This window comes from Miscanthus floridulus, chromosome 11 (assembly GCF_019320115.1).
Source record: "Miscanthus floridulus cultivar M001 chromosome 11, ASM1932011v1, whole genome shotgun sequence".
NCBI classification, from domain to species: Eukaryota; Viridiplantae; Streptophyta; class Magnoliopsida; order Poales; family Poaceae; genus Miscanthus; species Miscanthus floridulus.
Window position 1 is genome coordinate 82,452,454 of NC_089590.1, and position 16,071 is coordinate 82,468,524.

Here is a 16,071-nt window from a genome sequence, read left to right on the forward strand (position 1 = left end):
ACAATTTGGAAAGCTTATGAAATTGTCTACAATTCATTTTCAGACCTCAAAGCATGATTCCAACCTTTACCAGGTTGAATTCTTTAATCAACAGAACTCTGTCCTCACAAGATAGAGAGTAGGCAAAACTGGAACCTAACTTTAAACAGTTGTAGTTCCTAAACTGCTGGGCTAAATGCCATCAAATTTTGACAGGAGCTAGATACATAATTTATCTACAACTTTTGTATTCATCACATTCACAGCAAACTAAAATATCATGGGGAACTTTATAAAGTCCCCAGATCTGTCCAGAAGGACATAATGCAAACAAAATAATTATTAACTTATGATGTAAACACATAATTGTACAAAACTAACTCTACTCACTTATTACACATATCACAAGAACACCAGAAAGTAGGGTGTTCCTCACCAAAACATTTCTTTTAATATCTTTCATAATTTATTTAATTAATTAGAGGAAATGGTAAACATATATGAAAACTACACCAATAAATTTATAAAAATTATAGTAGATACTACATGCTCTAAGTAGGCCACTATAAAAATTTCACACCATTGGAGCAAGTATAACAGTCTACACAAAAATGATAAGACATAATGGCTTAAAATGACATAATTAGGAAACCTTAGTGAAAAGTGTCAAGCAATAGATTTCATATTTTTACTAGCATCCTTAAGGTACTAGGATACTACCCACAAAGTTTCATAGTCATAGGATTCCTAGATAATTTACAAAAATTTACACAAGTATCAATCAATGATAAAAGGAAAATCTATAACTCAAAAACCATACATGCAATGGCTCTCAAATTTTTACCAGAGCTTCTACTAAGCAAGAATAGCTTACCCACAAAATTTCATAATTTTTGGATCACAGAAACTCAAGATATAATTTAAACAAGTTTGCATGCATTTAAAAATACATTTCAAGTTCCTATTTAATTCATCCAAAATTTCTACTTCATGTGCTCATGTCATATTTTTCTTAAATACTAGACTTCACTGTGATTCTATCAAAATTTGAATCACACCATTTGGATCTACACATTTGGAGTTACAAAATTCACAAAACAGCATCAAAACTGAAATTAATTGAACTAGCTGATGACTCTGTAGTCACTGACGCGTGGGACCCGCGTGTCAGCAGGGCCCACTAGTTAGTGAGACGGAACAGGGGAGACGGCATGCGACGGCGCGGCGGTGGTCTAGCTCGCCGACGGCGAGGACTCCGGCGACACCGAGGACACCTACATGATCTACGTGATGAGGTGAGTCGATTGGTGCTACCAGCAAGACCTAAGGTTCATCGGAGGTGGCTCGTCATCGGTGAAGGCGGCACAGCATAGCTCCGGTGCGAGGCGCCGATGACGGCGAGCCCTTGCTGCCTCATCCGAGCTCGGTATGAGCTCCACGAGGTCACTATGGAGCTATTCAAGCAGAGAGAGGAGGACGAGAAGGTCTCGGTGGTGGTTGGCCGCAGCGAGCTCCGCTCCGACGAGGCGCGGCCATGGAGACGACGGCGGGAAAATGGCCACTGGCCCTCACCTAAGGCACGGATTGCTCGGCTAGGCGGTCGACGAGGTAGAAGAGGACACGGCAGAGCTGTGGTCGAGCTAGGGGTCACGTTTTTGCGGTGGCGAGCGAGCTAGGCGACGACGTGGCTTGCTCGGCAATGGCGGAGCGGCGGTGCTCTGTTGCTGCGCATGGTGGAGGCGAAGGAAATGAAAATTAGACTGATGAGCCGGTCGGGCAGGCGGACGGGGGTTCAAGTCGTGGCCAGCAGCTCCAGGACGGCCGTGGCGCATGGCTGCGCGGTCAGGCGGCCGGCAACGGGTGGCGCCACATGGCGGTTGTTTTCTGAAACCGGTCGACACTGTAGCGAGTCTGAAAATTTGATTCAGTGATCAATGAGCCGACTGATAGGCACTTTTCAACGCTACACAGTTCCTAAACTATGAAGAATTAGTGGAAGCAATGTACATGAAAGTTGTAGAGCTATGATAGGGCTACAACAATGCTTCAGAAGTCACCAGCTAAAACTCAACGGATCACGAGTTATATCAAGCCAAAGTCAGCTCGATCAAACTGACATTGCATTTTAGACTTAGAAATTTTTCTAAGTGTTGAATCAGCCCTCAACACTGACTTGTGGGCCCTTTTTAAGCATGTTGTGCATATTTTCATGACTTGGCTTCTAAACAAAGTTTGTTCCTTATAAAATTTGCTATAACTTTGCTTTAGGTTACTTAGACATGCAAACACTCTAAGCTACACTTTTTAAATAGTCAAACAAAAGGGTTTCAGAGTTAAAACAAGTCAAACCACTATTTGAAATCATAATTAGGCCACATGAGCAATATGAACAATGTTCCAAATGACATTCTAGGTGTCACTAAGTCGTTTAAGAGAATTATTAACCACACCACACATTAGTCACACAAGAATCAAGCATTGTATGTACTGAAACAATGAAAAACCAATGAAATGTTATATTTGTTTCATAGTCATGTTTCACATGTTTCATGATCCTGTTGCTTAGTACTAACTAACCATGTTTCACTAAAGTGAGTTGCACATGTTGCACTTGGGTGTTGCACACTATTTATTTCATAAAGACAACACACATGAAATATAACGATACGTTGCAATGTTTCGAAAACATGTTTCAGGCAATACAAGCTCATGAATGGATGAATGATGCTCATGTTCATGAAATGCAAGTGCAAATATGGAAGCCAAACACCTGGGGTGTTACATCATTAAACCTAGGGACCTAGATTTTACAACAATACATCCTAGGGTCCAGAATGCTAGGTTCTATCCTGAATTCAAGGGTTGCATTGGGGAAATAGATGGCACTCACATTCCTGTGGTCGTGCCAAGTGATAAGTTTATGCAGCACATGTGTCGGAAGGGCAAGACAACCCAGAATGTCATGGCCGTTTGTGACTTTGACATGATCTTTACTTTTGTCCTTGCTGGCTGGCCTGGATCGGTGCATGACATGAGAGTGTTAGATGATGCACTCACAAAGTACAGAGATTTCTTCCCTAAGGCGCCTAGAGGTACACACGTTGCTGCTAGTTCAATACTGTTTTCTAATTGAAGCTTGTTAAACTTACAGGTACTTACTGCTGCAGAGAAGTACTACCTGGTGGACTCAGGGTATGCAAACCGCCCTGGGTTTCTGTCTCCTTACCGGCAGACCAAGTATCACATCCAAGACTTTCAAAACGCCCCCGAACCACAAGGTATTAAGGAGATATTCAATTATGCGCATTCATCTCTTAGAAATGTCATCGAAAGGGCGTTTGGAGTGTTGAAGATGAAGTTGCGCATATTGTTTAACATCCCGTCGTATCCACCTGAGACACAGACACATATAATAGTTGCATGCATGGCGTTGCACAACTTCATCAGGATCAATGGTGACTTTGATGGTGACTTTGGTATGCTAGACAGCAATGTAAACTATGCGCCTGTTGAAGCATATGTGGATCAGCCTGAGACAGAGCCTGCTCCAGACAGTGCGGACATGGAAAGCATGAATGCATTCTGAGACAGGCTGGCTCATCATTTGTTTAATAGGTCGTGAATAATCTGAGATTGAGAAGATGTATTTGCTTATGTACTATCCGAATGTCAGTAATAATTTTCGGCGGATTTGACTACATTTTACTTGAGTTTTTGAATATACAATAAAGTGTGTAGAGCTTACAGTTGTTCATGCGATTGTGCATGACAACGTACTGGGGGCATGCAAAATTTCCATCATGACAACATGGCTTGTCACACAATACTATGTTGCCTGTTGCATGCACTTCCATCACAGTATCACACACCAGATGTTTCAGTATGAGTAGTATATGATGCCCTAGAACACCTCACAGAAGAGAAGACTCAACATGTGACAAGCCATGCACAACGTACTGCACATTTCCTGACACATGTATGCAGAATTTGGGTAAACAGTAACTCCAAAGTTTGGAGGTGCAGAATTTGGGAACTAAACAAGGGCATGGCCTGTTCCTCGCGCTGAAATTTAACTTATTCTTATATTTATACTAAAATACTACGAGAGAAAAATATTATTCTATAGCTAAAAAGTAGGTCAAACCAACCGGGTGAAGTATCTCCGCCTTGTGGTGAACGACTGGGACAGTCCCTGCTTGTCCGCATAGTAGGACAGCATGTTTAGTTGGTGTTTGTATTCGGTGGTTAAAATTGAGGTGTGTTGGGAGGATATTGTTTGGGGTGTTCAGATATTAATAAAAAGATAAATTACATAATCCGTCAGTACTCTACGAGACGAATTTTTTAAGCCTAATTAATTCGTTATTAGCATATGTTACTGTAGCATCACATTATCAAATCATAGACTAATTAGATTTAAAAGATTCGTCTCGTAAATTAGTCACAAACTATGAAATTAATTTCGTAATTAGTCTATATTTAATACTCTATATATGTGTCCAAATATTCGATAATGCAACGACCGGGAAATTTAGGAGGGGTAACAAATACCACCTTATTCGCGGTCCTTCGCCGCCCACGTCACCGAGATCTCGGCGATGTATCCCGCAGAATCCAGTCGCGGCATCCTCGCGTTCGACACCGAGGCACTGGCGATGACGGTGTGCCCATCCCCAATGAGCCGTGGGGACCGTGGCAGACCTTTGTACGCCTCCGCTGGCGGCAGGCTCTGGACGTTCGTCTACCCCATCCTAGAGGTGCTGGGGCCAGAACCACCAGCCATGGAGAAGTCGTGGTCGTGGGCCAGCGTCAAGTCGATGGCGCCATTTGACTCCTCTTGTGTCAGCAACTATGCGGTGCACCCGGACGGGCATACCATCTTTGTGTCTGTCAGAGGCTACAAGCTCAACCCTGGTTTGATCCTGCCCAATCATGGTGACCTTAGCAGCACCTTCACCTTTGACGTGGAGAGCCTCGAGTGGACCCACGTCGGTGGTTGGATCTTGCCGTTCAGAGGCCAAGCGTACTGTGACCATGAGCTGGACGCCTGGGTTGGGCTCTGTATCCACATGGAAGGCACCGGGCATGTGTGTTGCTCCGACGTCCCACCCGCAACTGGTTGCGCAACCATGCCAGCCTGGAAGCTGAGCGTGGAAGTGTTCTTTGACAAGAGCTTGGAGAGGCATAGGGGTGCCACGTTGGTGTACATGGACAATAGCAGGTTCTGCTTGGTAGAGTCTCAGATGTCCAAGGATGACAACTTTTACCCGCACCTCCGCGTGGTGAAGATGGCCTCCTTCCTGCTCAAGTACGGCAAGGAGGGTGAACTGCGGGTTACCGGACGTTGCACCTATGCATCCATGGACTACCAGATCCCCCATGAACATGTTGATTGGTCCCTAGATCATGTAGCCTTCTAGGTGTAGCGAGGCCTTGCCTTGATGGATTTGGAAATTCTTCCAAAGTGCCAAGTACTCCTAGGTTGTTGGGTTGTGACTTGTGATGTAGGGTTGCCGCTGCTTTGGTTTATTGTCGGTGTTTTTGTAAACCGGACTAGTAAATTTATACGATTGTCGCGCTACTCTAGGAAGACGATGGTAGTATCCAATAGACATGAGGATTTATACTGGTTTAGGCCGGAGCCCTACGTCCAGTCTCAGAGAAGATCGAGTGTGCGCTCCTCGCTTGAATGCTCTGAAGTTCTTACAATGGGGGTGCAAGAATGGTGACAGAGGTGATTGAACCTATGCTAGACGAGGGGCAGCCCGAAGAGAAGCTCTAGGAGCGCTACTGCTATGGATGAAATGGTAGAGGATGAAGAATGTCTAGATATCCCGAGATGGGTGCCCTGACCGCCCTTATATAGAGTTCAGGGCCAGGGCTCGTTACAAAGAGAAGGTTCCATCAACCGAAGGGCCGAGAGCCTGAGGAAGGTCCTAGCTAGCTTGGCTTGCAAGCTACGTCGCCTTTTGATGCCTCGTCCAGGCGTGGCTATCGTTATGGTCTTGTGGCCACGTCGCGGCAGGGTCTGACATGGTGCTACTATGCTGGCCGTGGCAGCACTGTAGCCACGGTGATGGTTCGTCAGCTATCCTGTGCAACGCAACATCCGTCATGGTCTTCGTCGTCGTCTTCAGTTTTTTTGGGGTGTCGTACCTGTAGTAGGTAGCCGCCCTGGGTCATTGTTAACCTAGTCGCTTCGTGGGGCTAAGGGACACGACCTCAATCGTTGGGGTCAGGGTTCTCCGCCTGCTAGGAAGGTCTCTAGGTCGAGACCCTTATCATGGATCCTATCCCGTTGTGGGTGGGATCGTACACGCATCTTGTCGGTCCGTATTTGGACGGTGGACATCATACCCGTGTGAAAGGTCCTAATGGCTAGAGGGGGGTGAATAGCCTAATAAAAATTTCTACAACAACATTTAACAAAATACTTAGACAATTATGAGGCGAAGCAAGTGTTGCGCTAGCCTACTCAAAATGCAAGCCACCTACCACAATTCTAGTTTAGATAACATCGATTCACACAAGAGGTATGACACTACCCTATGTTAGTGTGCTCTCAAAAGCTAATTAAAGAACCACACCAACTAACCAAGCAAACTCTCACAACTAGTTACACTAAAGAGCTTGTCAACTAGTTTGCGATAATGAAAAGAGAGTGATCAAGATAGTTATACCACCGTGTAGAGGAGTGAACCAATCAGTCACAAAGATGAATAACAATGAAGACCAATCACCTCGGAATCAAAGAATGAACACAATGATTTTTACCGAGGTTTATTTGCTTACCGGCAAGCTACTCCTTGTTATGGTGATTCACTCACTTGGAGGTTCACGCGCTAATCAGCTTCACACGCCAAACCCTCAATAGGGTGCCACACAACCAACACAAGATGAGGATCACATAGGCCATGAGCAATTCACTAGAGTACCTTTTGGCGCTCCGCCGGGGAAAAGGTCAAGAACCCCTCACAATCACCACGATCGGAAGCCGAAGACAATCACCACCTCCGCTCGACGATCCTCGCTGCTCCAAGCATGTCTAGGTGGCGGCAATCACCAAGAGTAACAAGCGAAATCTATAGCGAAACACGATCACCAAGTGCCTCTAGATGCAATCACTCAAGCAATGCACTTGGATCACTCCCAATCTCACTATGATGATGAATCAATGATGGAGATGAGTGGGAGGACTTTGGCTTAGCTCACTAAGGTTGCTATGTCAATGAAAATGGCCTAAAGATGTGAGCCACATCTGGCCATATGGGGTTTAAATAGAAGCCCCCACAAAATAGAGCCGTTGTACCCCTTCACTGGGTACACTGCGCTCTGACCGAACGCTTCCGGTCTTACTGACTGGACCCTGGACTCAGCGTCCTGGTCCACTGATGAATGCCATGCGTCATCAGATTCAAACGTTGTTTGTCACATTCCAACGGCTATAAAGTTGACCGGACACTCCGGTAAAACTGACCGGACGCTGGAGTCCTCAGCGTCCGGTCGAGTACAGTAAGGGTCGAAAATCGGTTTTCCTCGACCGAACGCGTCCAGTCCACCTTCGACCGGACATAGCACATCGTCCGGTGGTAAACCCTAGCCTCTGTACCCCCAGTCAATGTGACCGGACAGTAGGCAGTCAGCGTCCTGGTGCTTTTGGATCCAGCGTCCGGTCACTTGACCGACGCTGGCATCACCTCTGTTTTCACTTCTAACTTCTCCACCCTTGCTCCAATGTGCCAACCACCAAGTGTATCACCTTGTGCACATGTGTTAGCATATTTTCACAAATATTTTCAAGGATGTTAGCATTCCACTAGATCCTAAATGCATATGCAATGAGTTAGAGCATCTAGTGGCACTTTGATAACCGCATTCCGATACGAGTTTCACCCCTCTTAATAGTACTGGCTATCAAACCTAAATGTGATCACACTCTCTAAGTGTCTTGATCACCAAAAACAAAATAGCTCCTATGGTTTATACCTTTGCCTTGAGCTTTTTGTTTTTCTCTTTCTCCTTCTCAAGTTTAAGCCCTTGATCATCGCCATGCCATCACCATTGTCATGCTATGATCTTTATTAGCTTCTCTACTTGAAGTGTGCTACCTATCTCATGATCACTTGATAAACTAGGTTAGCACTTAGGGTTTCATCAATTCACCAAAACCAAACTAGAGCTTTCAATCTCCCCTTTTTGGTAATTGATGACAACCCTTATACAAAGATATGAATTGAAATTCAATTGAATCCATGTTGCTTGCCCAAGCATATTTACCATGTGTAAAAGGATATGGACAAGTTTCATGAACCCTAAGTGGTAGCAATTGCTCCCCCTACATATGTGCTTAAGAGTTTGGATTAAGCTTGCACATATGCTTAGATAGGAAATATAGGAGTCAATGTCTACCAAATGATGCTAAGGTACAAAAGATGGATCCTCTGAAGCGTGATACTAATCGGAGTGCACCAATATACCATCCTTAGCACCATGGTTAGTTCAATATCACTTGGAAACATACTTTGAAAAGATATCACTTGTAAAGACTTACTTGGAAATGAAAGTTATCTAGTGATTTCATTTCATCATTCAATCTTACAACTAACATTCATCACATAAGTATGGATGTTTAAATTTAATACTTATGCCATGCAAGCAAACATATGAAATGCACATTCAAATACACCATACAAGTTCATAAGCTTGCTCCCCCTACTTGTGTGCTCAAAATTTTAGTTGATCCCTTTTCTTTTTCATATTTCTCCCTTATCTTTGTTTCCTTTCCTTTTTCATATTTCTCCCTTATCTTTGTTTCTCTCTCCCCCCTTATCTTTGTTTCTCTCTCCCCCTTTGTCATCAATGACCACAAAGGCTCTAAATATAGATAGTATTACTTATAGGGTCGAGATTATCAATGTCAGTCAATGGGGTGAGGGTTATTTTCCCAAATTTGGTTCAATTCTAGATTATTCCCCAAAGATATTTAACTCGGTTTGATCCAAGGACAAGCTTCTTCACACCTCTAAATAAGGGTTATCTTGTACCATGTTGAGTTAAACACTTATAGTTCATTTTCTAGATTAAACACTAGGTTTACAAGCCCATAACCATGTCATATGCCATCACAAGATCAATTCAAGCATAGAAGCAATAGTGATACCATATTGACATCAAAATTCATTTGATTTTCATGAATGAGCCTAATAAGATAGAACCACTTGCAAGGTCCTAATAAGATTGAAAATATGACTAGATGCACTAAACATGTCCTTAGCAAGGATGTATGTCATGCCAATCAATTTTTACCTTAGATTGCTCGAAGGAGAGGCATGTCATATGAATGGGGGTGCATCAACACATATTTGAGAAATCCAATATGTTCAACTCATTCCTTAGCTTGCAAAACCTTTTCTCATCCAATGGCTTGGTGAATATATCGGTAAGTTAATCTTTGGTGCCTACACTCTCAATGCAAATGTCCCCTTTTTGTTGGTGATCTCTTATGAAATGGTGGCGGACATCAATGTGCTTTGTTCTTGCATATTGTACCGGATTGTTTGTCAACTTGATTGCACTCTCATTGTCACATAGCAATGGCACTTTCTTAAACTTGATTCCAAAATCACTCAAAGTGGCCTTCATCCAAAGTACTTGTGCACAACAACTACCGGCGGATATGTATTCGGCTTCGACGGTTGATAACGCAATATTATTTTGCTTCTTTGATGACCATGAAACAAGTTATCTTCCCAACAATTGACATGTGCCCGAGGTGCTCTTCCTTTCTACATTGCATCCCGCATAATCCGAGTTAGAGTAACCAACTAGCTCAAACTTTGCTCCTTTGGGATACCATAAACCAACATTTGGTGTATGCTTCATGTACCTCAAAATTCTCTTTGTAGCCTTCAAATGACTTTCTCTTGGTGAAGGCTTGAAAATCTTGCACACATGCATACACTAAACATGACATCCGGCCTTGATGCGGTCATATAGAGTAGGCTTCCAATCATAGATCGATACAACTTTTGATCCACCATATTTCCACTTGCATCACTATCCAAGTTGCTATTGGTTCCCATTGGTGTGCTAATGACTTTGCTATCAATCATTCTAAACTTCTTGATCATGTCCTTGATGTACTTGCCTTGACTCACAAATGTACCATTCTTTAATTACTTGATTTGAAGACCAAGAAAGTAACTCAATTCTCCAATCATAGATATCTCAAACTCATTAGCCATCATCTTTCCAAACTCATCACAAAAATCTTGATTTGTTGATCCAAATATGACGTCATCTACATAGATTTGCAAGACAAATAGATCTTTTCCAATCTTCTTGATAAAAAGAGTGGTGTCAACCTTGCCCATTGTGAACCCTTTAGAGAGGAGGAAGTCCCTCAATCTCTCATACCATGCTCTAGGTGCTTGCTTCAAGCCATACAATGCTTTCTTTAACTTGTACACATGGTTGGGCTTCTTGTCATCTTCAAAACCAGGAGGTTGCTCAACATATACTTTTTCATTGATATAACCATTGAGAAATGCACTCTTAATATCTATTTGATAGAGCTTGATATTGTGAGCACAAGCATAGGCTAGCAAGATTCTTATTGCTTCCAATCTAGCAACCAGGGCATATGTTTCTCCAAAGTCAAGACCTTCAACTTGTGTATAGCCTTGTGCTACTAATCTTGCTTTGTTCCTTACTACTATCTCATCTTGATCTTGCTTATTTCTAAAGACCCATTTGGTTCCAATCACATTATGTCCCTTTGGTCTTTCTACCATTTTTCAAACTTGATTTCTTGTGAAGTTGTTTAGCTCTTCATGCATAGCATTGACCCAATCAACATCCTTCAAAGCTTCATCTATCTTCTTTGGTTCAATGGATAATACAAATGAGAAGTGTTCGCAAAATGATGTCAATCTTGATCTTGTTTGCACACCTCTTGAAATATCTCCAATGATTGTATCTAAAGGATAATCTCTTGCAATACTTGTTGGTTGGAGGATTGGAATTTGATTGCTTACACTTGCTAGATCATTGGGTTGAGATGATGTACTAGCCACTTGATCTTGATTAATATCATGAGAGTCACTTGCACTAGCTTGACTTGTATCTTCTTGCATATTTGAGTTGGAGAGCACTTGCACTTGATCATCTTCATCATCATTCACTTGCCTAGGCCTCAATTCACCAACATCCATATTCTTCATGGCATTTGAAAGTTGAATGCCTCTAACATCTTCTAAGTTCTCATTCTCTACTTGTGAACCCTTGGTTTCATCAAATTCAACATCATGAACTTCCTCAAGAGTACCACTATCCAAATTCCAAACTCTATATGCTTTGCTTATAGTGGAATAACCAAGTAGGAATCCTTCATTATATTTCTTGTCAAACTTGCCCAATCTTGTGCCTTTCTTCAAGATATAGCATTTGCAACCAAAGACCCGAAAATATGCAATGTTGGGCTTTCTACCATTTAAGAGTTCATATGGTGTCTTCTCTTTCAATCGGTGACAATAGAGGCGGTTGCTACAATAGCAAGCCATGTTGATAGCTTCGGCCTAAAAGGATTGACTCACATTATACTCACTAAGCATAGACCTTGTCATATCAATGAGTGTTCTATTCTTCCTCTCAACAAGACCATTTGATTGTGGAGTGTACTTGGCCAAGAATTGATGTCTAATTCCAAATTTATCATATAACTCATTATTCTAGTATTTTTGAACTCACTACCATTGTCACTTCTAACTCTCTTGATGGTTGTTTTAAACTTATTGTGAATGCCTTTGACAAATGATTTGAATATTGCAAATACATCACTTTTGTCCACTAGAAAGAATACCGATGTGTATCTAGTGTAGTCATCCACTATCATAAAGCCATATTTATTTCCACCGATACTAGTGTATTGTGTTGGCCCAAACAAATCCATGTGCAATAACTTAAATGCTTTACTAGTGCTCATCATGCTTTTCTTAGGATGGGCGTTTCCAACTTGTTTGCCGGCTTGACAAGAGCTACAAAGCTTATCCTTTTCAAACACAACATCTTTCAAGCCTTTAACTAAGTTATGCTTAACCAATCTATTCAATTATTTCATTCCAACATGACCAAGCCTTCTATGCCATAACCAACCCATGCTAGACTTAGTGAACAAGCATGTAGATGATCTAGCTTCACTAGCATTGAAATCAACCAAGTATAGATTCTCATATCTAAAGCCTTTGAAGATCAAGTTAGAGCCATCTACACTTATGATCTCTACATCCTCTATTCTAAATATGTATTTGAATCCAAGATCATATAATTAAGCTACGGATAGCAAATTAAAGTTCAAGCTCTCTACTAGCAACACATTGGAAATGCTTATATCATTGGATATTGCAATCTTACCAAGCCCTTTGACCTTGCCTTTCCCATTGTCACCAAATGTGATACTATCATAACCATCATTGCCATTGGTGTTGATTGAGTTGAACATTCTTGCATCACCGGTCATGTGTTGAGTGCACCCACTATCAAGAACCCAATGCCTTTCTCCAGCTTTGTAATTGACCTACAAAAGAAGATCAATTCTTTTTAGGTACCCAAACTTGCTTGGGTCTTTGAAGGTTAGTCACTAGGCTCTTTGGCACCCAAATGGCTTTCTTCTTTGAGCCCATCCATGGTTTGCCAATAAACTTAGCCTTTACACCATTTGTACCCTTAGTAAGCATATAGCATGAATCAAGCTTAATAAAGAATACATTAGCATTTTTGTTCTTATTTTTGCATTCTTGCTCTTTATGACCCACTTGCTTGCAACTAGTATAAAATCGACCATTGTTCTTCACAAAACTAGTCTTGTGAGGAGCAAAGGCCGCTTTGCCTTTCTTAGGGGTATAGCCCAATCCCTCTTTGTAGAGAGAAGCTCTTTGGCTACCCAAGCACATAAGCAAGCGGTCCTCGCCACCATAAGCCTTAGCTAGGTTGTGAGTGAGCTTAGTGACCTCCTTCTTGAGGTTCTCATTCTCAACCACTAGTGAGGCATCATGAGAGAGACCATCACTACTAGATGAAGTAAAAGTGGAAGTGCTACAAGAAGGGTTAGTAGGAGCAACGATGATAGGCATAGATAGTGATTCATCAATTATATCACAAGTTAAACCTACATTGCAAGTTTCAACATGCTTCCTTTTATTTTGCTCATCAAGCAAAGTGGAATGAGCCTTTTCAAGCTTTTTGTGAGCTTTGCCAAGTTTCTCATTGGCTTCCTCTAGCCTCTCATGAGATGCATTGAGCTCATCAAAGGCTTGCTTAAGGGTTTTTAGTTCCTTACGCAAGCTTTTGCATTCCCTTCTCTTGATATCAAAGTGTTCTCTAGCATCTTCTAGCATGTCAATTAATTCATATTTAGTAGGTTCATCATCATCACTATCACTATCATTTTCATTTTCATGTTCATTATCATCAACATGTTCTTCATCACTTTCTTCATCACACGATTGTACCTTAGTGGCCTTAGCCATGAAGCATGATGAAGATTCAAAGAGAGAAGGCTTTTCATTGATGGCAATGCTTGCAAGAACCTTCTTCTTTGTGGTCTTGTGATCATCACTATCATCATCATCACTTGAGGAGTCATCACTATCCCAAGTGACTACATATGAACCACCATTCTTCTTCTTGAAGGCAATCTTGTCCTTCTTCTCTTTCTTTTCCTTCTTGTCCTTCTTCTTGTTCTTCTTGTTGTCATCATCATTGTCACTATTGTATGGGCATTGAGCAACAAGATGATCTTTGCTTCCACACTTGAAGCACCTTCTTAACTCTTCTTTGTTCTTGGATAAAGACTTCTTTCTTCTAGCACGGTAGCCTTTCTTCGCCATGAACTTGCCAAATCTCTTAATAAATAGAGCCATCTTCTTATCATCATCATCATCCCATGATTCATCTTCTTCACTTGATGTTTTTTGCTTTGCTTTGCCCTTGGATAATGTGGCTTTGAATGCCACACTCTTCTTCTTCTCATCTTTCTTCTCCTTCTTTTCTTCCTTCTCATTATTATCTCTATAAGTGTCATTGGTCATTATATCTCTCAACACTTGGTTTGGTGTCATGGTGTCCAAACCACTCCTTACTAGAATAGTGACCAATGTACCAAATCTTGAGGGTAAGCATCTTAATAACTTGTGGGAGAAATCCTTGTCCTTCACCTCTTCTCTAAGTGCTTTGAGATCATTGATAAGCACTTGAAGCCTATGAAACATCTCTGGCACACTCTCATCCTCCTTTTATCTTGAAGCCTGCAAACTTTTCTTTGAGGATATATGCCTTTGCACCCTTCATGGCTTGAGTGTCCTCAAATGATTCTTCCAACTTCTTCCAAGCTTCATGTGCCATCTCAATATTCTTGATTTGCTCAAATGTTCTTTCATCAATTGCATCATGAATGGCACTTAGAGCAATGCCATTGTTTTGGAGAAGCACTTCTTCGGCGGCGGTGGGATTCTCTAGATCACCAATCTCAATTTTGGTTTCTACCACCTTTCACACCTTTTTATTGATTGACTTGATATGTGTGGTCATCTTTGACTTCCAATAAGGATAATTTGTGCCATCAAATTGGGGTGGCTTCTTGGTGTTGTTGATTTAAGCCATTTTAACATCGAAGGTTGTTAAGCCTCAAATAACAGTGACCTAAGCTCTAATACCACTTGAAAGGACCTAATGGCTAGAGGGGGCTGAATAGCCTAATAAAAATTTCTACAACAACACTTAACAAAATAGTTAGACAATTATGAGGCGAAGCAAGTGTTGCGCTAGCCTACTCAAAATGCAAGCCACCTACCACAATTCTAGTTTAGATAGCGTCGATTCACACAAGAGGTATGACACTACCCTATGTTAGTGTGCTCTCAAAGGCTAATTAAAGAACCACACCAACCAACCAAGCAAGCTCTCACAACTAGTTACACTAAAGAGCTTGTCAACTAGTTTGCGATAATGAAAAGAGAGTGATCAAGATAGTTATACCGCCATGTAGAGGAGTGAACCAATCAATCACAAAGATGAATAATAATGAAGACTAATCACCTCAGAATCAAATGATGAACATAATGATTTTTACTGAGGTTCACTTGCTTGCCGGCAAGCTACTTGTTGTGGTGATTCACTCACTTGGAGGTTTACGCGCTAATTGGCTTCATACGCCAAACCCTCAATAGGGTGCCACACAACCAACACAAGATGAGGATCACATAAGCCATGAGCAATTCACTAGAGTACCTTTTGGCGCTCCACCAGGGAAAGGTCAAGAACCCCTCACAATCACCACGATCGGAGCCGGAGACAATCACCACCCCCACTCGATGATCCTCGCTGCTCCAAGCCATCTAGGTGGCGGCAACCACCAAGAGTAACAAGCGAAATCCACAGCGAAACACGATCACCAAGTGCCTCTAGATGCAATCACTCAAGCAATGCACTTGGATCACTCCCAATCTCACTATGATGATGAATCAATGATGGAGATGAGTGGAAGGACTTTGGCTTAGCTCATAAGGTTGCTATGTCAATGAAAATGGCCAAAGATGTGAGCCACAGCCAGTCATGGGGTTTAAATAGAAGCCCCCATAAAATAGAGCCGTTGTACCCCTTCACTGGGTACACTACGCTCTGACCGGACGCTCTGGTCTTACGGACCGGACCCTAGACTCAGCGTCCGGTCCACTGATGAACGCCATGCGTCATCAGCTTCAAATGTTGTTCATCAGATTCCAACAGCTACAAAGTTGATTGGACACTCCGGTAAAACTAACCGGACGCTGGAGCCTTAGCGTCCGGTCGAGTACAGAAAGGGTCGAAAATTGGTTTTCCTCGATCGGACGTGTCCGGTCCACCTCGACCGGACATAGCACAACGTCCGGTGGTAAACCCTAGCCTCTGTACCCCCAGTCAACACGACCGGACGTAGGCAGTCAGCGTCCGGTGCTTTTGGATTCAGCGTCCGGTCACTTGACCGACGCTGACATCACCTCTATTTTTACTTCTAACTTCTCCACCCTTGCTCCAATGTGCCAACCACCAAGTGTA

The 16,071-nt window shown here is 42.3% G+C and overlaps 1 protein-coding gene across 1 annotated transcript in view; it reads left to right on the plus strand.

Moving 5' to 3' along the window:
- Nucleotides 1-3,614, plus strand: part of LOC136494588 (uncharacterized) — a 40,798-nt gene extending 37,184 nt beyond the window's left edge. Inside the window, exon 3 of the mRNA XM_066490747.1 lies at nt 3,131-3,614. Within this exon, the coding sequence (XP_066346844.1) occupies nt 3,131-3,264 (134 nt within the window). The 3' untranslated portion in view covers nt 3,265-3,614. The remainder of the gene's footprint in view (nt 1-3,130) is intronic.
- Nucleotides 3,615-16,071: the final 12,457 nt, after the last annotated feature.